General features: G+C 37.1%; 1 protein-coding gene across 4 annotated transcripts; it reads right to left on the bottom strand.

Moving 5' to 3' along the window:
• Window positions 1-2591: 2591 nt before the first annotated feature.
• CASP8AP2 (caspase 8 associated protein 2) lies at window positions 2592-25766 on the bottom strand. Of its 4 annotated transcripts, XR_003252664.1 has the most exons (11): window positions 25560-25766; window positions 25093-25168; window positions 23853-23933; window positions 21713-21813; window positions 20172-20246; window positions 19355-19470; window positions 14531-17061; window positions 8994-11961; window positions 7007-7106; window positions 5520-5668; window positions 2592-3848 (listed from the first exon to the last, which is right to left on the bottom strand). XR_003252664.1 is itself a non-coding variant. In XM_026060812.1 (10 exons), the coding sequence occupies exons 2-10, from the start codon at window positions 25139-25141 to the stop codon at window positions 5612-5614; spliced, it is 6078 nt and encodes a 2025-aa protein (XP_025916597.1). In that variant the 5' UTR covers window positions 25142-25168; window positions 25560-25766; the 3' UTR covers window positions 2592-5611. The 4 variants fall into 4 exon arrangements, 3 of the variants coding, with proteins under 3 accessions (XP_025916597.1, XP_025916598.1, XP_025916599.1); XM_026060812.1 differs by having other exon boundaries at window positions 2592-5668; XM_026060813.1 differs by lacking the exon at window positions 25560-25766 and adding an exon at window positions 24313-24427 and having other exon boundaries at window positions 2592-5668; window positions 25093-25143.
• Between the last annotated feature and the right edge of the window lie 287 nt (window positions 25767-26053).

Consider the following 26053-nt stretch of genomic DNA (forward strand, 5'->3'; position numbering starts at 1 on the left):
CAAGAGGCTGGCTACATCACTCCGTCCTCAGAATAACAACTGTTTTAAGGCTTGGTTTTTTTGAGGTCGGGGGAGATATCAGGGATAATTTGCCATGTTTCTGCTATAGCAGCACCATAGTTGACAGTGTTGAAGGACTGCCACGCATGTCTAGGCAAGCTTGTTAATAGACTGCAGAACTAACACGGCAGGGAAGCAGGGCCAGGGTGTGTGTTTGAGTGTGCGTGTGCGTGTGTGTGTATATCGGGGTAGGGGAAGTCATGAGAGAAAACAGGAGTGCAGTGTAGGCCTTTGCATTTGGAGGTGAACAAGAACTTGTGGTGGCTGAGGAAACTTTTTTGCTATAAGCGCCCGTCATAGGTGAAAACAGCTAAAATTGTGAATGCTAACAGGCAGCAGGTGACTGGGTGTATGTCTGTGTGTGAGTGAATGTCCAAAATTGAACTTTTGAGCTCTCAAGCAGAAGGCTGTTACTTGCTAGCTGCAATGAGTACTGGCTCATTGGAAATTTTGTTAACACCTGCATTAAAGTGGCATGTCCTGAATTCTCCAGTTAATAAAAAGACATGAAACAGACTCACCAATTAGGAGGCCAATCACACGTTGTGCTTCTGCTCATAGAGTATTTAAATTGGGAAAACTTGGGGCTTGGGTGCTGGAAAGAAGAGGCGGTGCCAAAAATAAGGGTTCCTGAAAAGAGGAAGTTGTCTTGGAAAGAAGAAGGGAGCCTGGAAAGAAGAGGGTGGAGATCCTAGCGGGAAGAAAGATCCTGGAAGTTGGGGAATATCCTGGAGATCAGAGAGCCTTGTGGAGATGAATTCAGGGGATGCCTGGATGACCGGTAATGCCTCAGACTGGTCAACTGCAAGCAGCCGCACTGCAGGAACCACCACGACTTTCTGCCCAACCCTCCTGCACCATCAGCGACCTCTCTGCCAGGAAGGCAAGGCGAGAGCTAGTGAACGTAGCACTGGGGGCGGGAGGGGAGGGGGTGTGAGATAATTAAGTACGGCTAAAAGTGCTAATTTTGCCGGTTCTTAAATAAATCCTGGTATCCAAATCCACTATGGGTTGTTTTTCAATCTGTCTTGCTCATGACAGCACCTAAACACATATGGCAGCTATCACAAAATACCTTCTCGAAATATACATCAAAATACTGGATCTGAAKACACTTTTTATAGCACTGGAGCTTTTGATATTCTTACATCAGGGATTCATAGATTGAAAATTAGAAGAACATATATGCAGTAACTAATTTTAATTTTCTTGCAACACAGACGACAGCATTTCCTTGTATTAACATATTACATTCTGATGTTCAAAACGTTAGCTAATGTCTATTTTGCTACAGATAAGCATTACTAAGTATTAGACTTGCTCCTTCTGTGGTTACCTTTACAGTAATAAATAAAACAGGTGAGTGACATCTTTCCAGCCCTCAGAACTGGTACAGCTCACAGTTAAACTCTTAACTCCCACGCCAGGATGCCCATAGCCAAGCTGCCTACTGGCAATTGCCCCTGCTCCATAAGCTCTGTAAAGGATAGCAGCACAGTCACTATCAAAGACTGTGTAATTAATTTAATAGTACAGACAATTATGTTCCAGTTCTCAGATTCATACCATGGCCCTGTTTAGTTTACCCAGAGCTGTATGACTTTCTTGCTGTTAAGGTATTTCTATACCTATTTTGTTTCATATATTACCTTTTGTGACTCAATGGGTTTGCTTTTGGTGGCACAGCACATACTTTTTAACTATGATTGGAAAGCAGGTGCCAGCTACCACTAAAATTTTACCCACCTTTCATTTTGTTCCTGAACTGCCCTTTGATGAATTTCATAGTTTTTTCTAAGAAAGCCAAGGATTCCCTAGACATGTTTCTTGGTATGCTTTGGTATTGCAGCCTTCCTTCACCAAGACAAACGCATTAATTGCTAAAGATTATTTTCTAGCTTTTTTGAGTGAAGACAATCAATGGAAAGCTTTAATGTAAAGAGCTAAGGATTGTAGGATGGGCAGCTAAAGAATTTCTCCGGAGCCTASAGAAGTGCCTTTATTCCTGTCAACTATTATCCAATAGATAGTCAACTGGCAACAGACTATGCCTTGAAAAGGATCCCTCAAAATTCAGTTCCAGATCCTCTATGATTTAATTACAATGCACACCTGTAACCTCTCCATAAACACCACTCACTGCATTGCCACTTTGGAAAATTTTCCAGTACCCATGACAACTAACATTTTTAAACTGAATCCTGGAAAGATGCGTGTGTTGGATAGAAGCAGATATATTCCTCAATAGCAACCTAGAGCAAGACTCTTAAAGGGCTGCCAGCAATACTCTTCCAGTGAAAAGCCCTGGATACAAAGAAGTCTTTTCTTTGGGATGTTTCACCTACCACAAAAGCAACGCTTTTGGAAAGAGAACGGGGCAGGTTCTGATTCACAAATGGCTTAAGGAAGGTTTTGATACATAGTTTGGTAAATAAACCAACTTCTGATCCAGTCATTTTGTAGATATATTCTGTTGTTCACTAAGAAATAAGCAGTATGTAATTGAAGCAGTAATCGTATCAGAGCAGCAGCTAAGTACTTCCATGTTTATTGGCCAGAACTACATAGCTACTCATTTATACAAACTAACAGAAGTCACTTTTAATGCTGCTTCACAGAAGTTGTAGTTACCAAGCCATTGGCCAACAGTTTTAGAAAATGTTTTCATTTACCTGAGGTTTCACAAATAAGACTGTAGATTAGATTTACATACAGTACATTCTGAAAATATGTATCAAAATTCTTATTGAAGAAATAAATTACAAACAATGGTATAAAACACTCCAAACCAACCTTTGTCCAACAAGAACATAAGTGGGTGAACTTTACAGAGTTTTATTTTTTGCATTACTCTTACAGTAAGCAAACTAGTTTATACAAAATAAACCTGGAGTTTTATATAGTTAAAAAAATCATCTTTGGCTAAACAAAGCTCTCTCTATATTTATACATATATTTTTATATATATATATATATATATATACACACACATATCAGATATTTTACATGACCATGTAGGAACCTGTACACATACTTACAGTAGACAGAACATTAAAAAAAAAGTTTCATAATTTACAAAAAAGGAATCCAAGTCAGAACCAAAACAGTAATTTCCCTGCCCCCCACCTTTACAAATAAAAAAGTAAATAAACATAGACAAGGAATAAAAGACTTTGTAGTAAAATACTGCCTGCTTTTGTGAGACAGAGAGAGGAAGCAGTTAAGTGAAGAGAGGCTACTTCCCTCAGTGACTTCAATATTGTGCACATTTTGCTCTGTAACAATATGGTTAAAGAAAACCCCAAAATATTAGCTGAGTCTGGGCATAAAAACTACTCTGCAAGCTAACAGATTCAGTTAGATCTAAATCTCTAATAAGCAAACAATTGTCACAAATGTTTGTTTAGAGCAAGCATGGATAGGTACACAAATCCGCCACTGAAATCACTARGCACTGCCAGTGTAGTTCAGGCGACACTTGATCCTCAAAAGCAAACATTTTAGAAGCAAGCATATGAGATGGAAGACTGCCAAAGTTGACATCATAACCTATTCAAGTAGTTCTTTCTAACATTTTCCAGAGCACTGTCTAAAATGAGGATGAGATGCTGTTTGGCAGCGTGACAGTCATACTTCCATAGGGTACGCTGCCAATTCTCCCAAGGTGCCAGTGGCAACATCACTGATAGCTTCTCTGATGGTTTAGAGAATCAGAAGTCTATCCCGTTAGTTGCTATGTCTTGGGGAGGGGCCAAAAACCCATTATCCTGAAACTGAAGAAGTGGTCGCTGGATTTGGGAAAAAAAGGTTGTGCTTTTAGGTGGAGCTGCTACTCAAACAAAGCTCTAGCTAAGCTCAGCAGATGTTTTGACTGAATAAAGACCATAGCAATTCCGATCCTCAATAAAGAACAAGAACCTCAAACCCCAATGAATTCATAATACAAGCATGACCTGTGCAACTCCCAGTAAATATTTTAGGGGTTACGAATGAGTGTTTCTTAAAATAAAAAGCTTTTTAGAAATTTAGGATGAAGCAGTAATATATACGTTTACTTTTAGTACCTACTAGTAAAATTGGAAGCATTTGTAAGTTGTTTTTTTTTTAATAAAACATGTCATGAATTTCTGATGCACTAAATAATTCGTAAAGATAGATACATTGCTGTCAAAACAAGTCAGTTAGGCTTTTGAAAATGCTTGCTTTTACAAAAGAGTTTGTCTCTTGGTTAGTAAGTATCAAGTCACATTTTATAAAACTGTAAAGGTCTATCTCCAAATTATTGAAAAGAAAATGGCTTGCCGATTTTTTTTTTTTGAAACAAAATAGAATGTTCATTATATAGAAGACCTGTCAAGTTACTTTAGCTTAACTTAAGCTAAGTTCAGCAAATTTAAGTGCCTTTCCCAACATAATTTGGAGAAGATAAATATATTATCCTTTTCCAAAGCAAAAACCATTTTTGAAAAAAAATTCCTATATATTTTTTTCTGAAAGAAAAGTTAATCAGCTGTGCAAAATTCAACACTAAGTCTGCTTAAATATCATCAGAACTGTAAAATATTTTAACTGCAAGACAGTCCTTGGCAAACGAATGCTCCTTATCACTGTGTTTCACAATTTAAAAGAATCTGAAAAACTGGTCACTGCATTAATGACTGACTTCACTCTCTCTGAGGTGGGACTCTCTTTATCCGACTTAAAAATCTGTAAATTAGGGGTCTAATCTAAGCCAATTGTCTAGGCCTTCTCCATTGTCAATGGGGAGAGATGGGCACCCTCAGAGAGGAATTCATTCATTTCTTTCCATTGAACACTGGAATCATGAAGAAGTGGCTTACAGAACATGCTTAAAGTTGAAGACAAACCCTACACACAGTGCTAGATTCCCTCCTTGAGGCAGACCACGAGCAGCTGACAAAGTAGCAAAGAACCACCTATTCCTTACCATCATAATCCAATTACTAGATAAGCAGCTTTTGGAAYTATTGCTATCCTTGCATTGTCCTATTTCAAAAGAAAAAGGCCTAACTCCTCAAAGTACCAGTTTCCATGTTTCAACATAAGCAAGATGATGTATTTGTCATTTTCTAGGATTATCTACCAACTAGAATTACCTATCAACTAGTTTCCAAGAACTCCTATTTTTTCAATTATCGTTCCACATCACCATATACAGTACTTCTCACAAGTTAAGCAACAGCCATCATTTTCACTTGACTGCACGCTCGTCCGTGCTTACAGAACACATTTAACCAACACCACCTTAAATTCACCACCTTAAAATGATACCGCTCTATTTGCATGTGCACATTCTTTCTCAGATAGTTTGTAGTTTACTCTGTGTTATTCTCCTGTTATCTGAGCCAGGATAAAGCATTTCAGTGGAAACATGGACAGGGAAGTTAACAACTAACAGTGCACCAGATTTACTGAACTAAATATTCTGACTTGGATACCTCCACTAGCCCCACCATATGAATGCAGTGGTTGTAGTCTCATTGCTGAAAACAGCTAAACCCAGTAACCATGAAGCAGCTTGGTGGTAAGTTCACTTGCACTTGGATTTCTTGAAAAGCTTCATTAACTGCTTGAATCTTTCTGAAACCTAAAGGAGGACAAAAAAAAGGGCATACTATTAATACCCTGGGTTTCCATGTCTACCAAGACAGACTGATCTGACAGCATAAGGTTAAAAACAAAAAATTATTTGGTTCCTTTTGTTTGCTTCTATTAAATTTTTGAGGGAAAATTTCAGGAGCACAATCAACAGGTTAGTTGGATTTGTGCTCCAAAGGATTTAGGAAGTTTTCCCATACCTTTGACATTTGAAATAGTCTCCAGGCTAATTAATGAGAGCCAGAGCCAACTGTTGGTTTAACACAGGATTCCTTCCATCAGGAAGGTTTGACAGACAAAAGATGAAGGCTTCAAAATAATCAGACTTGAATTTTGTCAGGTATAACTGGGAGTAAGATTCAAATGAAAAAAGGCCAACGATTTACTTTTGCTTTTCATCTCCACAAAAAGTACACTTTATTGACTATTTTCTACTGTCTTGTACAACTGTTGTTTCAAGTATTTATGGCTCATTATGGAATAATCTGTCTACTAGAGATTTTACAAAATTCATCTGTACCTGAGAGTTCAAGTTTTTTTTAAACACAGCTACAGCTTATATAATGATGTCATTCAATTATAAATTAGTATTTCTTAAAGCCATATACATATAGCTATAAGCATATCTACCATTGTATAGCAAATATCTTTGTGAAAACTATAATAAACAGTGGCATAAATGCACAAACACCACTGTTTTTTAAATATCAATCTTCTACCCAAACAGCTTCTAAGACCCACAAAGATTTTGTATCATGTATAAAACGATATGCAAATCTCTGGAGATACTCTACACTAATTTAAAATCTGCATCCTCTAAAGTTTAATTTAAAAGTGGTAGAAGAAAAGAAAACATTTTCATGAAAAATGACCTTTCTGCAAAATCTTGATTTATCTTTTAGAGCTATAATCCTAATTATTTTCTAATCAATTAAATAGTTGCAAAGGCTTTTGGCCTCTCTGAATTACTTTTCCTTTGTTTTAGTGCTGATTCAACAATATGAATTGTTGAATTCATATTCAACAATGGATATGAATTCACATTCATATAACAGTACAGTCTTCCCTGGCCTATGACTGAACACAGCAGTTTCAAGGTACTGGAACAGGGAGTCAATTCTTGGACCATAATATCCCCTTAATATTTATTTTTTAGAAGTAACAACTGGGAGAGTCTAAGATTTTTCTTTCAAGAACTCCCCATCAAAAGACATGAGAACAAGACAACTTCAGACTGGGAGGAGATCTCCAAAGATCATCTTTGTTCAACTGTAATCAGAAATATAACAAGGGAGTTGTTATAAAGGATAAGAATCATAACACCTACCTGATTTGGGCTTTTGTTTAACCTAGTGGCTAAGGAAACAAAAGTTTTGCTTGAAGGTCCTTTTCTCTGACACTCCAGTAAGATTTCTCGGTCATCATTTCTATAGTAAAAATACATTTTCTTTTAATGTTAATACACACATATTCGTGCATGCACACAAACAAACAAAAATACATACAGGCATTTTTAAAATCCTGAACATTCCCAAACTCCAGAACATGATTTAAAATAACAGTAGTGAACTGATGGAGGATCCTCCCTTCTACTGGCGCAGAATAACAGTCAGCACAGATAAGCAATTGGTAGCAAGCATTATCTGATCCCATTACAAAGGGCAGGATTATTACAACAGAGTCACCCCAAAAACTCAGGGCAAGATCACTTTAAGCTTCAATAGCAGACCCACAATTCAAACCTGAATTCAAAGAAACTCCTAAATTCAGAAGCGGCCAGCAATTCTAGGTGGCTACCCACCCATACCCAGACCTGCCTCAGTCTGTGTGGCTATGCAGCCAGCTCTCACCTAAGGCCCACTAAAATTCACAGAATAAACAGAAAGGTGCCTTACTCTTGAAAGTGGCCTAATATAACAAACAGAGTCAGAGCACATCTACTGTTCAAAAGAGAGAAAAGGACTGGGAGTCTGTTCATAATGTGCCACCGATGTGCTGTTTGTCTTGTTCACCAGTATAGGCTCAGTTATAATAAAGTAACTACCATGTATCTTTGGTTGAAACATGCCATATCCCAGTAAGTTATATTTAATTAAATTTCCTCTATTTTCAAATAAAAATGTCACAACTAGTTATTTAAAGAAACTCTTCAATTTTTTAGGTATTAGTTCAAAGATGGACAAAGACTGAGACAGATAAAATCTAGTTGCATTCTTAAGGGAAGCTGTAGGAAAGTCTTCTTATCTCACTGGTCTGCACGTTAAAAATCACACTAGCTTTTACTGTCTTTTTGCCTGCAGGAGCTGTATTTTCTCTAAAAACCTACCTAGAAATTTACTTCCAACCCCAACTATAGTTCAGAAAAAAAAGTCTGTCCTGAAAATTTTAGAAATTTCTTTATATAGCGTTGAATGGTATGAAGTTGTAGCAAGAGCAGCAAAACTACCTAACCCAGGTTTCTTAAGGATTTATTTTATGCCCTCACACTACAGTAACTGCTCCCACACTACACAATTATCTCCAGCACCTATAACCACCTCATTTTCCTTCCATATCCTACTGACTGAGCAGTAATTAGTGCATATGACGAGTGGTTTCAAACAATATATGGGCTGAAAGGTTGACTAGCACATGTGTGCAGATTGAGCAGTGTAGACCCCAAAACAAAAATCTGTTTGCTCTCATGGCTTCTTTCAGGAAACCTCTGGGTGCTCTCCTTTACCCAATCACCAGTGCTTCCAGGCCTTGTAGGAACACCAATGACTTCCATCCTGTCAAGTTTGGTTGGAATTTTTGAACAGGATAAGAAAGCGGCAGAGGAGACAAAAATTACAGATGGTGCAATATAGTATATCTTGTTTCCGTAGGATATAATAATAACAAGAACAAAAATACCCTTGTTTTGGGAGATCCAGGTAAGCAAGGAAATCAGTTCTGAGATATGGAAGTCGTCTTCTTTAAAAGGCAAATCTGATATAACCTACCTAGAAAATTATTAAAAATCATTCCCTTCCAAAAGCTACTTACAGGATTATGTGAAAACAGTTCATCTCTTAAATCTGTTTTCCACTGGACAAGCTTTATAGAAAAAGGATAAAATAGACATTGGCGCCTTTCAATGGCACTCTAAGGGGAGAAATCTGTCTCATAAAACCATCCTATGGAGATGAAAGGAGGCTCTTATGCTACAATTTAAAGATAGATGCAGAGCTTCTGAATAACAAGCCATAAGCTAAAATTCCCTTTTCCTCCCACTTTTGAATACACCACAGTTTCAAAAAAAAAAAAATCCAAATTAAATCAGAAATCATTACCTTGTCCAGGAAACTACCACTTCTCCTTTCTTTTTAACGATGTTTTTGGCATACAGACTCGGTGACGATGCAGATGAAGCTGAAGGAGAAGAGTCTTTGTTCTGTGGCAACTCATTCTTCTTACTGGAAGATCGTTTGGATACTGAATTTATCTCTTCGGATTTCACATCGCTTCCATCATTCCCTTCACCCACTGATTCGCCTTCTTTCCGTTGTCTTTTTGAGTTAGAATTATCTTCAACAGTGTCTTTTTTCCTTTTTTTACTAGTTTTATCATCTATATTTATTTGGCATTCTACATCAGTGTTTGAAGTGGATTTTATTTCATGATTACATTCACCTGCCACAGTCTCATTGGAAAACTCTTCTGTTAAGTCTATAAATGCATCAACAGAGCACTCTTCCTGTTCTTCCTTTTTATCACTGATTTCTGAGTTTCCAGTAGAAGTTTTCTGACTCCTTTTATCTGCAGTAGATTGCACTGCAAGACATGAATTTTCATTAACAATATCATCTGTTAAGTCTATGTATGACTCTACACTGCATCTAATGGGAAAAGAAGCTTCAGATCTAACAGCAATTTCATTTACGTTTTCAGGTACTTTCAATTCATGTGTCTGAGAGTGCTCACAGTCTTCATTTGGGCTTTCAGTGTCAGGGCTATTTGTGTTTGCAGATTTTCTACAGGGCCCAAGCAAACCAGCAGTTTCTTCCTTTCCAGTACTATTAGGCAGCTCCTTCAGAGGCTGAGGTGAGACAGGACTTTGTTCTTGTCCAGTGCTGACGTAATGCAACCGATCAGTCTTAATCGGATTTGGCTTGACATTTTCTTGCACAGTGGCTGTTATGGCACTCTGACTGTCCCTCTTTTTTTCACCACCTCTCATTACTTCATTTTCAGTCTTTGTTGAGGATGCCCGTGCCTCCTTCACTAAGGCCATCTGATCAGATGCTGGTGAGGTACACGGCACCGCGCGTCTAATCTTTACAATAAAATGATCATTGGATTTCTCCATGATTACTGCTTGCATTGGTAGGCTGGGGCGACACTGAAAACCGGGAGCAACAGGCCGACTTGTCCATGATGAAGAACAACTGGATCTACTACTTGAGTTATCAGATTCTAAAGCCAAATGAATGTCTTGTTCAGTGGCATCCTCCTCTTCGAGAAGTGCATCTTCACTGTAATGTGCACTAAGTACACCTTCAGGAGTTGAACCAGAATTATTCTCAGGTTTTAGAAAGCTGAGATGAGCATCTGATTTCAAAGGTGATGGAATAGTTAAAGAAACAGCCAAATCTTCAAGGAGAATAGAAGAAACAAAGGATTTATTTTTTTGTAAACTGCACTCATCTTCTTTGCATGAAGTTGCACTTGTAGGAACCTCAAACATACAGCTTTCATCTAGTACATTTGGATCAACTGACATTTGAAGCCTGGATGATAAAGAAGGAGCTCTTATAGGTGAAACAACAGGCCAGTTAATATCCTCTACTGGTTGAGATTCCACACAAGCCTCCTTTGGAGCAATCTCTTGAATTAGTCCAGCATTATTACTTCTGCATTTCTGACTTTCTAAAAGCTGTTTTTCTGGTGTCCTGAATTCCCATTCATGTCTGTCAATATTGCTACTGCTTTTTTCCAAGAGATCAGAACCTTGCAACAAACTTTTGAAAATTTCACCCATTTGAGCATCACTCACAAGATTAAATGTAAGACTGGATGCTTGTTGTTCTGTGAGAAGATCATAACTAGGATCAGATTTGTTAGCATCTTTGGCTAGCTGAAATCCTTCCTTTTCATGTCTTGTACTTTTCAGTGGAGTGAGAGTGCCTTGTAAATTATTCTCCTTAGAGGGCTGCACTTTGGTTTGGGAAATTCTTGTGTTATCAATGGAGTTAAGACATTTTGTAAAGATAGTTTTTGGTGCATCGGTTTTATTTTTCTCATGGTGACATATTTTAGGTGGTTGAAAATCCACGAYTGGCTTAGAAAGGATATATTCTTCAGTCTTTTGAGATCTGGCATTCAAAGATTTTTTTCGAGATCTTTGAAGATCATTTTTGTGACTGATTTTGTGTTTTTGTTTTCCTGTTCTTTCAAACTTCCCTTCCTCACTCTCATTTCCCACACTTACTGCATCACATAGTTTTACTAAAATTCTCCTTATCTTTTCAAATAAGTAATCAAGCTGCTCATCTACAAATTTCCATAACTGTTTTTTCATATCTGATACTTGTTGTTCAAAAAGACGATCCACTATGGCATTCTTTTTAACTTGCTTAAGTTTGGACTCTATAGTATCACAGAGATTCAATTTTAAAGTCTCACCTAATGTAGACATCTTGGAAAAGTTCAAGTATTTTATTAATGATGTGAAATTTATGATGGCAGATTCTATAATTCTGTGAAAATGCTGAACTGGGAAGTGTACCTTGAACTTCATATAATTTTTCCTCACCTGTTTTCGTATAGCTCTTAGCATTTGCATAATTTCTTGTACAGTTGAAGGTTCAACAATAATTTGAACCATTTTTTCAAGACAAGCAATGCTCACAGTTTTATTTTTCTTCATCTCCTTTGAAGATCTGGAGGTCTGGTTTTTATGTCTCTCTCTGTTCTTCTTCGTACTTAATTTCACAGAAACAAACTTTCCATTATCTTCGTTGCCACAGATGGTTTTGCTCTTTTGATTATGTGGATTGCTGGTCAAATTTCGTGTTTCAGGAGAAGATCTTGGTCTTGATTTTTTTGTATTTTCAGAGGTTCTTTCTGGTTTAGATTTTTCTTCATCATCGTCACTACTTATGATTTCTCCTTCTTCTATTTCATCTGAAGATATGCTTAGCTGGGACTCCATCTCTAAGTGTTCACCAGACATGCTAACCGGTTTTTGATTTTCTTTATTTACCTCCTTGGACAAATTCTTTGAGGGACAGATGACAACYGTACTTTCAGGAATTAAATCTATAAAAAGAAAACAGTTTGCTAATCCCCATAAAGAATGCAATTATAAACAAACATTTCAAGAAAAACATGGAAGATTCAGGTCTGTGAAGTGACTGTTTAGAACTGTTTGTTTAAAACTGCCAGCTACAACTCAACAAGTTTGATCTTCAGCTATGACAAGTTTGGGCAGTTCTCTTCAGCAACTACTAGTTCAACAGCATTTTTCTGGGCTGCAAAAGGCAAATGGGGACATTTCACCAAAAACACGTGATCTACCTCAAGAACTCATCCTCTTGGAAGAGAAAAAACTAGAGGATTCCATCAGCTTCAAGCTTCTTTCTATTCACTTTGACATGTCTTGTTGACACTGCACAACACTCAGTTTTAACATCATTATGGATTAACATCTGTATACAATTGTTTTTCTTTTACTGGTTTTACACTGAAAACAAAATGTGCAGTAAAAATCACTTATTAATGTTTGCATTCAACTATCTTTTCCAGAGCTGATAAAAAGGATCTACTTGACTCTTCAAGTCTTTCAACATACAAACTTACTAAAGAGAGAGGCCCATTATATTACACACTGTACACATGATAAACTCCTATTTCAGTTTTCGATGCATTTAAGATGACCAGCACCATAACTAAGCACATAAAAAAAATTTTTCTTATAAATTAATTGGCCTCCAGTTTGGGTTCCTGAACAATAGGAATGGGGAATGAGAAATGTGAGAGGAAATGCTGAAGTTTTGTCAAATTTGGTATGCTTTATTCCGTCTCACAAATAAACTTATTAAATGTTTTATATATTTGAGATGTCACTAAATATGTATTTAATCATTATTTTAATTTCCAAGCAAATGCTATTTTTTAGGAAAAATAAGCAATTACAGTTAGCTACAAAATTGCATGTTACAAAAGCAAAGACAAACTTATTTCCAATGTACAACAATTACAATGAAGTGCGTATGTACTGATTAACAAGATTTGTAGCTGTTTAATTTTAGGCTTGCTGGGCACTCTAGTTATAAAATACTCTGCATGGTCCATCGCATGGGATTAGACCACTCAATGACCTCTAACAAACACTTAATCTCATAAAACAAGAGATTATATCTAAATTCCTCTCCCTAAAATGAACTTGTGATTACCACTTTAAAGCTATGCTTGAAAATGTTCACTTTATACAGATTGCACAAGAGTAAAGACATATTCCATCACTGCCTCCATTTCAGCTTTACAAGGATCAATTAACAGCATCTTCTCATACTAATCACTTCGATATTTCAACAAAGTAAAGTACAAAATGAAAGTAGTTGAAATAAGGTAGTAACATATATACTCCTGCACTGCAGAATAGTAGAAAGGGGAGTATTGAATTTCAGGGCCAAGAGAAGCCACAGCCACTTGTCAATTTAACAGATGCAGAACATTTGATAGGCATATCATTAGTTGGGTCACAAAGACAACTAGGCATCTTACTTGAAAAATTAAAATTATTGCTTTGTAATATGGTACCAAGCCCTGGACAGGACGAGTTCCTCTAAAAAGTAACCCAGGGAAACACACAAAATGAGGAAAACACTTGTATTCGGTGTTCACCTACTCTGCTCCCAAAGCTATCATGTCCTTGCAAAAAAATAACTAGCAATCTCAGAAATTTCAAAGCATATAAACTGCTGTAGGAATGAAATATAAACTGCTAAAGGAATTCATAGTTAGGAGAAAATGCCTTAAGCACAGGAGGCAGAATTTCACTGTAAAACACACTAAGACTTGCAAAAACATATGAATTATGCTCTGAAATATAAGAAAAAGGATTTAAACTCCACAGTCTCCCATTCCTCTTCTAGTAGGAAATAAAAACTTCCAAGAAAACTTTTTATTAGTGCAACAGGAGATTACAAGAAATTTAAATTCACAAAAGTGAAAGATTTGAACATTTGGTTTACCTATTTTCTCTCCCTTTGTGTGCTGTCACCACATTTTATCTCCTTGACATATGGTTTAGGAGTTAGCTCTTATTTCATTAATGATATATCCTAATGATCTATGATTTCTTTTACTTTTACTCCAGCTGACTCACAGTTGTAAAATATATCTAAAAATTCAACTGAAATTCATTCAGCTGGAGAGAACAGTCATCTATTAGCTGTCATTTATAGAAATCGAGTCTCAGGTACTCTCCAGCTTTCTTGCAAATAAATACTTTTAATCATCTGATCCTAAATGACTTACACCTCTACAAATTCAGAGAAAGACCTAGTGACACCTAGTCAGAAGTTACCACGCCTCAGACAACTATATTTTTCAGAAGTCTGTACCTAACTCTTATTTCACTCATCCGTAAGTAGTGACTTACCACAATTTTGCAAGCACTAACGTTCAGCTGGCTACAATCTTGACTGCATTATTAAATGATTCCACTTTAAACCAAAGAAAAAGGACCATCATGACTTATATAGCTTAAGAAAAAACGTGTATGTTTGAGAAATCAGTTAAAAGAAAGTAATTTTTGCTTTCTGTGAAAGCACACTCTAAGCATTTATGCATGAAACAAATTATAATACACATATACAAATACCTTTGTTATAACTCTTCACAGGACCTTTGCAGGGACTTTCCATCCTAAGCGCTTTAGCCAAAGGACGCATTGGACTGTTCAGTGGGCTGATAGCCTTTGGAATATATCTCAAGTGATTGAGATCAATGCTAAGTATTGAACTGTCATCATCAACAGGAATGGGGTTAGTTTCTCTCTCTTTAGTTCTGGGATATGTCTCATCACTAAGAGAAGATGCTGTTGTAGTGGTTTCAGGTAAGTCTGGCTCCAGATTACAGACATTCTGGTCAACTAATGGTACATTCTTATCAGTTAATACAGTTCTGTCAGGTGACTGAGATGTATTCATACTAACTTTGCAGACATTCGTTTTCTCAACAGAACACTCAACATTTTCTGCAGCCAAGTGATCATCGTCCTTCATTGCTTCCATTAAACAGTCTGGTTTTGTTTCCCTAATATCATCAGCAACACCACAGGACTCCAAGTCACCAGAACTTCTGACCTCTAAGTCATCTAAGGCAAGGTTTTGAGAGCTATGTTGGTCCTCTGAGTTTTCTACATCAGCAGCTAGCCATATTTTATCTTCCTCTTCCTTCTCTGCTGCAGACTCAGGAAGAGTCCCCAGACTTTCACTGGCAGATTCAGATTGTGCCACTTCTGCTGCTGGCACGTTATCATCCGGTGTCACGCCCACTGCTACAGGTGGGTTTTCAGACTGTGAGACACTCCCTACCACCTCCAGAGGCAAAGCTTCAGGGTGATCCAAATCCATTGCTGCCAATGCTGCTGCTGAGGCTTCAGATACAACCAAATCAGGAGCCTCTGCTGCTGCCAATGAAGTTTCAGCCTGCACTTCACCAGGAACTAGTACCTCTGCTGCTCCCGGCAAGGCCTGGGGCTGTACCTGACCCACTACTGCTTCTGGTAAGGTTTCTGAGCTCACTTTATCAGCTGCCACTGCTGGCAATGCTTCAGACTCTAAAGACTTCAGACTCTTCAGACCTGCTGCTGCTATTTTCAAGGCTTCATTATCAGGATTCACAGAAAGAGGCATTGCCGGTTCCAAGTTGATCTGAGCTGCACTATCCAGAACTTCTAGGGGTGAATTAGTTTGCTYTGCAGGACCACAGTTAACAAGGTGGTCAGAATCTAATATTTCTGCCTGCATTGCGAGTTTTGTACTTCCATCATCAGTGGCCTTTTGGGAAGGTGTTTTAAGTCCATCTGTTGGAGAGAGACATTGTTTTTTAGCAGGAGAAAGAGTTAAATTTAGTTTTTCCATAAAGCTGAGTTTTAAGTCTTTGCTTTTTGCCTCAGTTTGATCGTCTTTAGTTTTTGGAGCTTTATGGTCTTTTAAACTATCTGCTACTCTGGATGTTTCTTCTGGCTTATATGACTTGTTTCTCTCACCTTTTGTAACATCTGTACCTTTCTTATAGTCTTTTGCAGATTGGTGAGAAATCTCTTTTGTAAGTTTTCTTTCATTTCTAGAATGTCTATTTTCATCCTGACTCTCTCTTTCTCTTTTCCTTTTTTCTTCAGTTCTATGTCTCTCTGATTTTGAATGTGCTGTTTCCCATTCATATCTATTACTATTTTCCTTGGAGCGTGCATATTTATGCTCTCTACTGCTGGAATTAGAAGGTGAAGACCTTCCTTCTCGAGAAGTATGATAATTTATTGCTCTTTCTCTCTTGTAGTCAATGTCTCTTCCTTTTCTAGACTCTTCCACGCAACACTTACGTGATTCATGTAGGTTCTTTGAATGTTCATTCTTTGAGTGAGGACTACTGACTCTACCAGACCTCCGTGGTTGCTCCTGTAGTTTTTCATTTGCTCTATTTTTTTGTTCAGAGTTTTTTTCATCTTTATCATGTGTTTTAATGTCTTTTTTAGTCACATTTTGTGACCTCTCATCAGCATACAACTCACCTCTTGTCTGAAACCTGTCCTTACTGGTAGCTTGTTTCTCCCATGAGGAAACGCCCCTTTCTACCCTTCTTTCTACATTTGGACTACATTTGAGTTTTGTGCTCTGACTTTTTTGTTGCAACTCATTTTTACTAGCCTTCTCTGAAAGGGTTTTCAGTTTTTGATGAAGATCTGAATTCCCCTCTTCGCTATCAATATTGTTACCAGTGCTCTGATGTATTTCTCTTTTGTATTTGTTGACATTTCCCCTGCTATACTGTTCATCACTTTTCATTTCTTTTCTTTCCTTCCTATTATCCTTGTTGGAGCAGTGGTCATAATTTGGTAGACATGTATGAGTACCATCATTGCAGAGCTCTTCAGGAGGGTATCTCAGTAAATATGGATTGTTTCTTTTTTCTGACTTCCCATTGTCCATATTATGAGATGAGTAATTGTGATACGTATCTTTTGTACCGTCATTTTTCGTTCTATGATCCATCTTTATACTGTCACCTAAATCAGGTGGTCTGAATTTGGGCTCTTTTGATTTACACATCTCAAAGCACCTTCCATTAGTTGATCCTGGAAGATATGTTCTGGCGAAGCTACTCTGATGGTTGGGGAATTCCGCTAGCCTGTGTATAAAGAGAAACAAAGTCATTTTAGAGTTTTGAAATTTATCTGAAAATAACTAAAGCCAAATTATAAAGAACCCTTATTTTTTCGAAATGTTTGTCATACTTTCTTCAAGCCTCAAGTTGAAGGAAATGTGGGATAAAATGGAATTTTAATAATTTCCATTAGCAGAGTAAAAAAAAAAAAAATTCTATACATATTTTCCAAATGAAATTCATCTACAGAAAAAATAAGATCAGTGGAAAAAATGCTGTATTGTGTCTAATTATCAATTTTAATAATTCAAATTGGCATTTCACTGCCCAGCTATAAAAAGAGCCTTCCTCTAGGAACAAAGCTGTTCTATATATTCCTGGGGTTTTCACCACTGGTGATTTTAAAAATCAGAGCAATTCAATAATTTACTACATTGTAAGCTGGCAGATAAAACAATAGGTATAACATGACTGTGCTTAGTCAACACAAAAAGCAAATAAGCTACTGTGTTTGAAACTTGCTTCAAGCTACGGAAAACAAGTAGTAAATTACGATAATCAAGCCTCATCAAGGCCACATGCTACGGCTGCAAGGTCATCATAATAAAAATAAGGGCACATGCAGCCTGTATGGCCTGAACTCATTAATGATAGGACACACTAAAGCTATCTCACCAGAAAAAAAAAAAAGACACTTTTCCACCATATTCAAAGTATTCCATGCACACTACTACCACCAGCTTGAAAGAACGATTGCACCTAAGCCATGCAGAAACAGAGGCAAAAGTCATGCCAAAAAAAACATGGAAACAAACTATCAAAAGTATGGCTTCTGTTTTTACAGAGTCAAGGATGAAGCAGCTCCTATTTTGAGAATTTTGAGATGGTGATCTTGAATGATATGGACTGACCACTGAACTAAAACAATGTTGCTGCTGTTGTAATCCAAAGCCCTTACTTATATTCCTCTTTAATTTTGAGCTATACTGCCAAAATTTCACATAGCTTTCATCTGGCAATTAAATATGTATTCATGTATTGTGAATGTAATTATATCCAAATATTTCTGAGATAAGCATTAACAATCTCCCTGAAAGGTATTACATCCAAAGCAGTCCTTACAGATAGGTAGGCTGCTTAAGATGAGCTAGTTTATTATAGACCATAGAGTAGACAACGTAGGCTCACCACAGCATCAGAACTAAACATATACATCTGATTTTCCTATGTTTTGGCCTTTTAAGGCCTCAAAGTGACACTTTTTCCAAGATTTTCCAGGATGGATACTTCCAAAATACCTAGATCAATTACCTAGTTCATCCAYTTTCATCACTGCCAGGAAGTATGGCACCAGAGTTTGAAAATACTTTAGTGAGAGAGTATTCAAAACAAGAACACATTTTTCAAACAATTTAATTTATGCCCCGGAAAACTATCCTCAGAGATATGAAAGTGACAGCTATCTTGTCACAGCCAATCAACTGAAAGAATTACACATGTTAAAACCTCTTGACCTCAATCAGATGACTTCTAGAAATATACTTCTCAGATACACTCCTCACTATACTTCTAACCTCTAGCACAGCAATGTCAAATCAACCTTTTTCCTTATGACACTTCTGGTGCAAGAAAATATCAAATGGACGAACTAAAGTACAAACTAAAGGAGTGACTTGGTTGAGTTCACACAAGTGACAAGCAGGTGACCTTGTGAATATAAGCCAGGGGTCCTGAATCTTGACTCACTGCTTTGGTTTCAAACAGCCCACAAATGTTAGTCAGCTACTTTACCACCCATAATTTAATATTATTCTTCAACTTGCAATAAGATTAATAATACACAGAATACCAAGAATTTTCTAACTGCTGTCTTCCACCACTGGAGAGAGTACTTTCACATCTTACCAAGAAGACATTACATAGTCTCTGTATTTATTTTCATTTACTGTCTAAAAAGTTCCACGAAATTCATCAGTCTGAAACCATGTTCTGAAGCTGAAACATGTAAGAAAGTATCTGCTTTGATACATGCAAGATGGCTAAACAACCCAAAAAGAATGGGTTGTAAAACCAAGTTAAAGAAGAGTTCAGGCAAACAGTCACGCTTCAGGAGTCCTCCTTGTTTTCCTAACTAGAAACCAAAGATCTCATGAAGCAAAAAAGATACATGTGCATTTCATTTGATTGTACCAGTATTAGATTATGCAAATAATTGTTTAGTAAACAGCAATTTTCTTCCCTACTTAAAATAYATGCAGTTTTCTAACAAGTATACAAACACAATCAGGCAAATAAAAGTTCCACTATCCAACTGTACCTTTGATGGAGATTACTGATTTCTTCATCCTTACGGTTAATTTCCACTCTTGCTGTTTTGATAAGTGCTGAAATATTCTTTTTAAGAGCTTGGTTTTCATTTTGTAGAATGACATTCTATTTTTAAATATATACAGCAAATAAGAGAGAAAGAGAATTAGCTTGGGTATTAATCCAAATACATAATGAAAATCAGTTCAAGACAGCCATTAGAAAAAATCTCATAGTCTGCAAATTGACAGTAAAACATACGAAAACAGTTTTGGATAAATCAGAATTAGTAAGGTCCAAATGGGTTGTTCTTTTGCTTCACTCAGATTTCTGCTGTTGTTTATATTCCTGGTAATTATTTAGCATTTTTTAATCATAAAATTTATCAAAACTGAAATATGTCATAAATCAAGTAACCATAGAGCTGAGAAACTATAATCCTTCCCCTTGTTTCGTTCCTTTACCCAATTTGTTGCTTCCATAGTCAGTGTCAAATGTAAGGTGTAGATTTTTATCAGTGAAAGAACTGGATACCTTTCTGATAACTATTGATTTGACATGTTTATTTTTAATTAAGCAGACAGAAGATAGTTTTTAATCAACTATTGTCTTGCTGCATGCAACATCAGGACACAACTGAATTTATCTACTGATTTTGTCAGTAGGCTATCCTAACAACTATCCTAGTAGCAACAACCATTAGGTGCTCTAGAAATCCTCACGCAATGGATTAATTCTGGAAATAATACRTAATTAGTTCTTTCTCAAAAAAATATTCAGTTTGCCTTATATAAATCTTGACAATGTTGTTCTTTGAACTACAGTACCTGTGCCTGTATTTCCTTAAATTTCTTCATCAACTCTTTGATTTGCTGTTGACATTTTCCATACTCTGCCCGCAACTGTCAAATAGAGAAGGATTCACAGTATAGAATTGGGCTAATTAAACAAACAAACAAAAAACTGGGCTAATTAAACAAACAAAACAAACCCCCTCTGGATTTGTAGTTAGCTAACACAGCAATTTATATTATAAAGCTCTTTTTTTTCCCCCCCAAAGTACATATATAAAGCCATACTAAAACAGAAAACCTCAATATGCTTCTACAGGCATTAAAATTAAGGTCACTAAAATGTCACAGGCACCCGTGTAAGAAGAAATCTGTGCGTGCTTGCACAACAGTAACAGGCTAGAGAGGAAAAGGAAGCCACATTATTGTGAAGTTAAAGACAAGATTATTGGGGGGCAGGAAACTAGTCCTCAGTGCTCTACAGATCACAAAATCGCAGAATGTTTGGGTATGGAAAGGACCTCTGGAGATCGTCTAGTCCAACCCCGCCTTGCTCAAGCAGGGTCAGCTACAGCAGGTTGTCCAGGACTGTCTCCATTCAGGTTTTGAATATCTCCAAGGATGGAGACTTCACAACCTCTCTGGGCAACCTGAGCAATAATAAGTGTTGTCTTCTGTTCAAGYGGATAACGGACTTGTTTGTCAGATTTTAGATAATAAAAACCAGTTGAGGAAAATTACAATAAAAGTTACTAAAACAGTCTTAAACTTCAAAGTTGGCTGTAGAAGTACATGCTTTTGTTGAGATCTCAAACTTAAATATTTAATATGAAATTAAAAATGAAACCTTTGACATGAGCCCTTCTTTAAAATCAGACAGCTACAAAACTTTCATGAAAGAACAGACCACATTTTCTGTATTGTCATACTTGACATACTTGACTTGAACTGCTTTCAAACTTTCCATGTGACATTTTCATCATTTAGTAGATTCCTGGAGATTGCACTCCTGCTCTTTCTATAGCACATTGTATCTGTGGATTTTTGCTTTTTACTCCAAATCTCAGGTTTGCAATTAAGATGTGTTTTATGGACCAGGATGCATGATACTACATGAGTAAGTATTCTGCTGATTTGTTAGAAGCAGTTATCTACTGCACAGTTGTCTTCAGTCTTGAGGACAAAAATTAGTGACACAAGAGATCACTCCATGGCCCATGTGCCTAAGTCTGGCAAAATTCCTGGGGGAAAATGTCAAGATCAGCTTTGTAACAAAAAAGTGAACAGACCTTTAACTAGAAAGAAATTACAATAAATTATCTCATAGCGTAACTGATACAACTGCATGCAAAGGAACATTAAATGAGAACAGRCCAGGCCAGATTTAGAGTGAAAGATCTACTTACTACAATAAAATTGTTGATGTAAGAGTTTCTCAGGACACTCTTGTTTTTATTCCCTTACTTAGAAAAAATTGCCCTATTTCTCTAGTAATGTGAGCATACTGACAGATATTTTTTGCACGTTATACAAGAAAATTTGAAAAAAAGAAAAAATTCTGCAACATTAATACACACCTCATTGTAGGATGCTTCCTTTGCAGTTCCTTCTTCAATTAATATCTCATCAAATAAGTTTAAACTGTTTCCAGTTGGTGTAGAACTTGGAGCAGAATTGTCTGTAAAAAGAAAAATAAGTACATAAATGAAAAGCTATTTTCCTAGCTAGCTTGCATTGCGCCACTGAGGAAAAGACTTCTAAAACACTACCTTACCTGAGGAAATTCCCATTCTCATTCTCTATTTCAACATTTATGTTAGTTTTATTTGAAAACAATGATCCAATTTACATACACATAAAAGGTAAGGATGAAAATTTAGAAAAATTATAGGTTCAAAGGACACCTAAAAACAAAGGTGGGTGCCTTTTGTGACTGACTGATAATACATTGTTCTAAATCAAAGGAGAGCTAATTCACAGTAAACCTACTTAATTTACAAAGCACATAAGGGCTACATCTAAGTAGGGGCCTAAGGTTCCATAACTCCAGAACCAGTAGATAGCAAAAAGATAGAAGAAGTATATGCATCCTGCAAGCCATTTATCTTGTTATCAGATTTAGCCTTTAAAACAATTGCAGTTGAAAAACATTCTTGAGAAAAAGAATACTCAGATGCCAGTGACCTACACATTCACAAACATAGAGCAGATGATCAGAATGTAATGGGAGATATAGAGCTTTTGTAGAGTTGGTAGGGGATTGAATGCCATCTGTCTGAAATGCTTTTTGTGTTGAAGAACTGTTTTTTGCTCTATTCTGTATTCCATCTCAAATGTAAACTCCTTTGCTTTAGTTCCAAAGAAATAATAAAAAAAAAAAACTAAACCGAATTACTTAGCTGTCAGTGTTTTTTCTTGATCAATCTGTGTGCTCTGTTCATCAAATATGCACTACTTATAGTACCTGATTTATGACACTTCTCAAATACAGGTTAATTTACAGACAAATAAATTAAGTTAGCTATCAAAGCTGTATTTTAACACTTGACTGCAGTCTTTGGGCACTACATAATGCAAAGAATATTAATATACTACAAGAGGACATGCAAATAATATCTTATTCACATTTAGCAACAATCTCAAAGATCTTTTTAAATTATAAAATAAAAAGATCCCTCAGACCTAGGCTACATAAAATCATTTGTAATCCATGAARTGTTTGCATTGCATTAAGTTGTTCCTTTTTTCATCTTTTAAACTTACTAAACAATGTATTCCTGTATCTGAAATGTTAAATTAGAAAATATTCTCATATGTTGTAACAAATATAAAATGAAAAAGAGAGCAAGAGATGAACAGATGTTTTACATCTGTAGGATTTAGTATAGTCCTTCCATAAACATTCAATAAAAGAATGGTTGACATTGGAAAGGACCTTTAGAGATCATCTAACCCAACCTCCCTGCTCAAGCAGAGTCACCTAGAGCAAGTTGCCCAGGAGCCAGGAATGGCTTTTGAGCATCTCCAAGGATGGAGACTATACAACCTCTCCAGGCCACCTGTTCCAGTGCTCACAGTAGACAGGTCTGTACAGAAATGCTTGCTAAATGTTAGGAACTGCATTTCAGCAAACTTTACACTAAGATTCCTAAAAAAGAACATGATCTGGGCCTATTTCTCTCTTATTTTAAAAAAGCTAAGACCAAATTAATTTACATTTATATGTGAAATTATTGAGAAAGTAACAAAAAGTTAAGAGGACCTACTGAGTATACTGTATTACAATGACAGTATGTTTTGGAGCACTCATCATTAATTTAGTGATCAGTGATTTTTGGATCTGGTCCTGAAGCTATTTAAAAGCCATGAAAGGACAGTGCCTTTCCCAAGGTAAAATGTCCTATATTGCAGCATGGTCAGAAGAGCTGCGGTTTCTCTACACCTCTTTATAAACACATGCTCCAAGTCTCTTAAAACAGCCAGTATTCCATGAAAACTATGCTATAATAGTTCAGCTAATAGATTTAAGAATTCTCAGCTGTATTTGTATAACACATAACATATACACCTTGAATTCAAACAAGTAGGTCACTAAAGTATATGTTAGCTCAGCTAAATGTAAACTTACAGATAACTGTCATCTTGCTTGAAACCAGCCTGAAAAGCACTGAGACACTATAATGCTTCAAGACAAGCAACAAGTTACATTCAACCTACCAGGAACTGTTAAACCGCTGTCCAAGCCATCATAAATATCAACTGAGCTCTCGTCATCTTCCTTAAAGGGGGAAGCTTCAACTAAAGCAAAAAAAAAAAAAAAAAAAAGATATACGTGTGTATGTGTATATATACATATACATACATATACATGTGTGTAAACTTTTAATAAACTCCAGTCTCTAACTTGCCTATAAAATGAGCGTAACTACGATCCTACAGGAGTAATGAAATATAGCTACCATTGTGAATAAAGGAAAGTAGGCACAGAGTAGTAAAAGACAGGGAAACTTTACCCGCCGAGCTACTGTTTCTGTGAAGAAAAGATCTTTAGTTACCAGGGAGCAATGATAGGCTTCTAAGATCAGTTTCTAAGTCTTACAAGAATTCTGCATGAAGGAAATTTCACAGCTTTAAGTACAAGTAAACTTAAATTATAAACCAGCTAAGCCAACCTTACCTGAATTTGAATGCATCTTCTAGAATATATTGAACCCGGAAGATATACAACTTCAGAAATTTTGATAAAAGAACTATTCTGATAAAATTAGTACTGTTGAAAGAAACACTTCTCACTAAATAACAGAAAACAATATAACAGTCAGTATCATAACTCAAAAAATTGCTATAATATTATCATCTATTCACATGCTAACTGGTTCTATAAAGCTCCATGTTAATCTCCTCAGTCTCTCTCCATTCCTTTTTTGGATGCTCCTCATCATTCTCATCCACCTCATTTGAATATCTCCAATTCTGCAAAAAATATTGTTACTGTAAAGAAAAATATCAGCATCCACAGTCCTTCTGAGGCTGGGAATCTCATGTATATGTATCAGATCAATCACCTGCTGAGCTGGTAATAACATTACAGTACCTTGCTTGCTTGTACTATACCAGACCTCTTAACGTGTCCAAATACATGCTTCACTAAGATACAATTGAAGGTTGAATTACATACAGTAAAACAAAGGTGAGAGGTCTGTTTCAGGCATCTCCAAAAACATATTAGAAATCCAAAATACTGTTATGATTGCAAATCCAAACTCACTAATACATTATGGCTCACAAAGATACTGTGCCACAGCCATATAGTTACAGTTGCAGCTTTTTTGTATTTGTCCCAATTTAAATTCTTTCCATTTTGTTTTCTAAGCAGTTTTTGACCTAATTATTTTTATTACACTGCAGATGCATTATTTCACTGCAAAGCAGAAAGTAATCTAACACAACATCTTACCATTGTAACGGATATCAAATAGTCCCAGTCCATCCTCATCTGTTGCCATGATACAAATTCCCTATGGTTTCCCCATCTGTATGAGAAAAATATCAGAGGAAAGACAACAGATTAACTGACAATTTCAGAACAACCTCATAAAGCAGAAGCATCGTGGAATATGCCCAAGCTACCTGGGGCCTTTGCTCTTCACTAAAATCCAACACTGCCTTGAGAAGAATCTTATAGCAAGGTAACAAATTCAGAGTGCTATCAAGAAAAACAATAAAGCATCTGTCCTGTGAGTATTCTGACTTTCAACATAAGACGTTCAGCTGTATCTTTTACTCATAGGTACAAAATAAGCATCCTAAAGAGAAAATTTTTGGTGTGCAGATGAGTACTGAATTGTGTTACCAGATCAACTGAATGCATGTTGAACAACTGAATGCGTACCTTAACCAGTTAAAATAAATCTGATTACATACCGAATTTCTTTTCTGCTGACCATCTTAAGAGCAAGTTTCCACTGCCTGACAACGCCACCCAAGCTAATAACGAGCGGCAGCAGGCAAGCAGCATTTTGCCTACCAGAGGACAGAGCGATGCTCGGCCACAAGACACACGGTCTGCGCCACAGCAGCTGTTGCAGGGCGGCTTTGCACGTAGCACGCCCGCTCACGGCACTGCTTCACCCCGCACAGCTCCGAAGCGCGAGCAGGTGCCGAGATGTCAGGAAGGCACCGGCCGACCCTCCCTCGCACCGAGCACGGCCGCGGCCCCCGCCCAGGCCTCGCCCTCCCCGCGCAGGCCGCAGGGGCTGGCAGGGCCCAGCCGCCCTCGCCCTCGCCCCCGGCACCGGGCACGGGCCGCGCGGCCGGCGGGGAGCCGGCGCCCGCACGCGGGCGGCTCCGGGGCCCGGTGACGCCGGGGAGAGGCGGGAGGAGATCGGGAGGCCGGGCGGTGCCGGGGGGCAGCGGGG

Source organism: Apteryx rowi, unplaced genomic scaffold (genome assembly GCF_003343035.1).
Source record: "Apteryx rowi isolate R43461 unplaced genomic scaffold, aptRow1 scaffold_171, whole genome shotgun sequence".
Classification (NCBI taxonomy): Eukaryota; Metazoa; Chordata; class Aves; order Apterygiformes; family Apterygidae; genus Apteryx; species Apteryx rowi.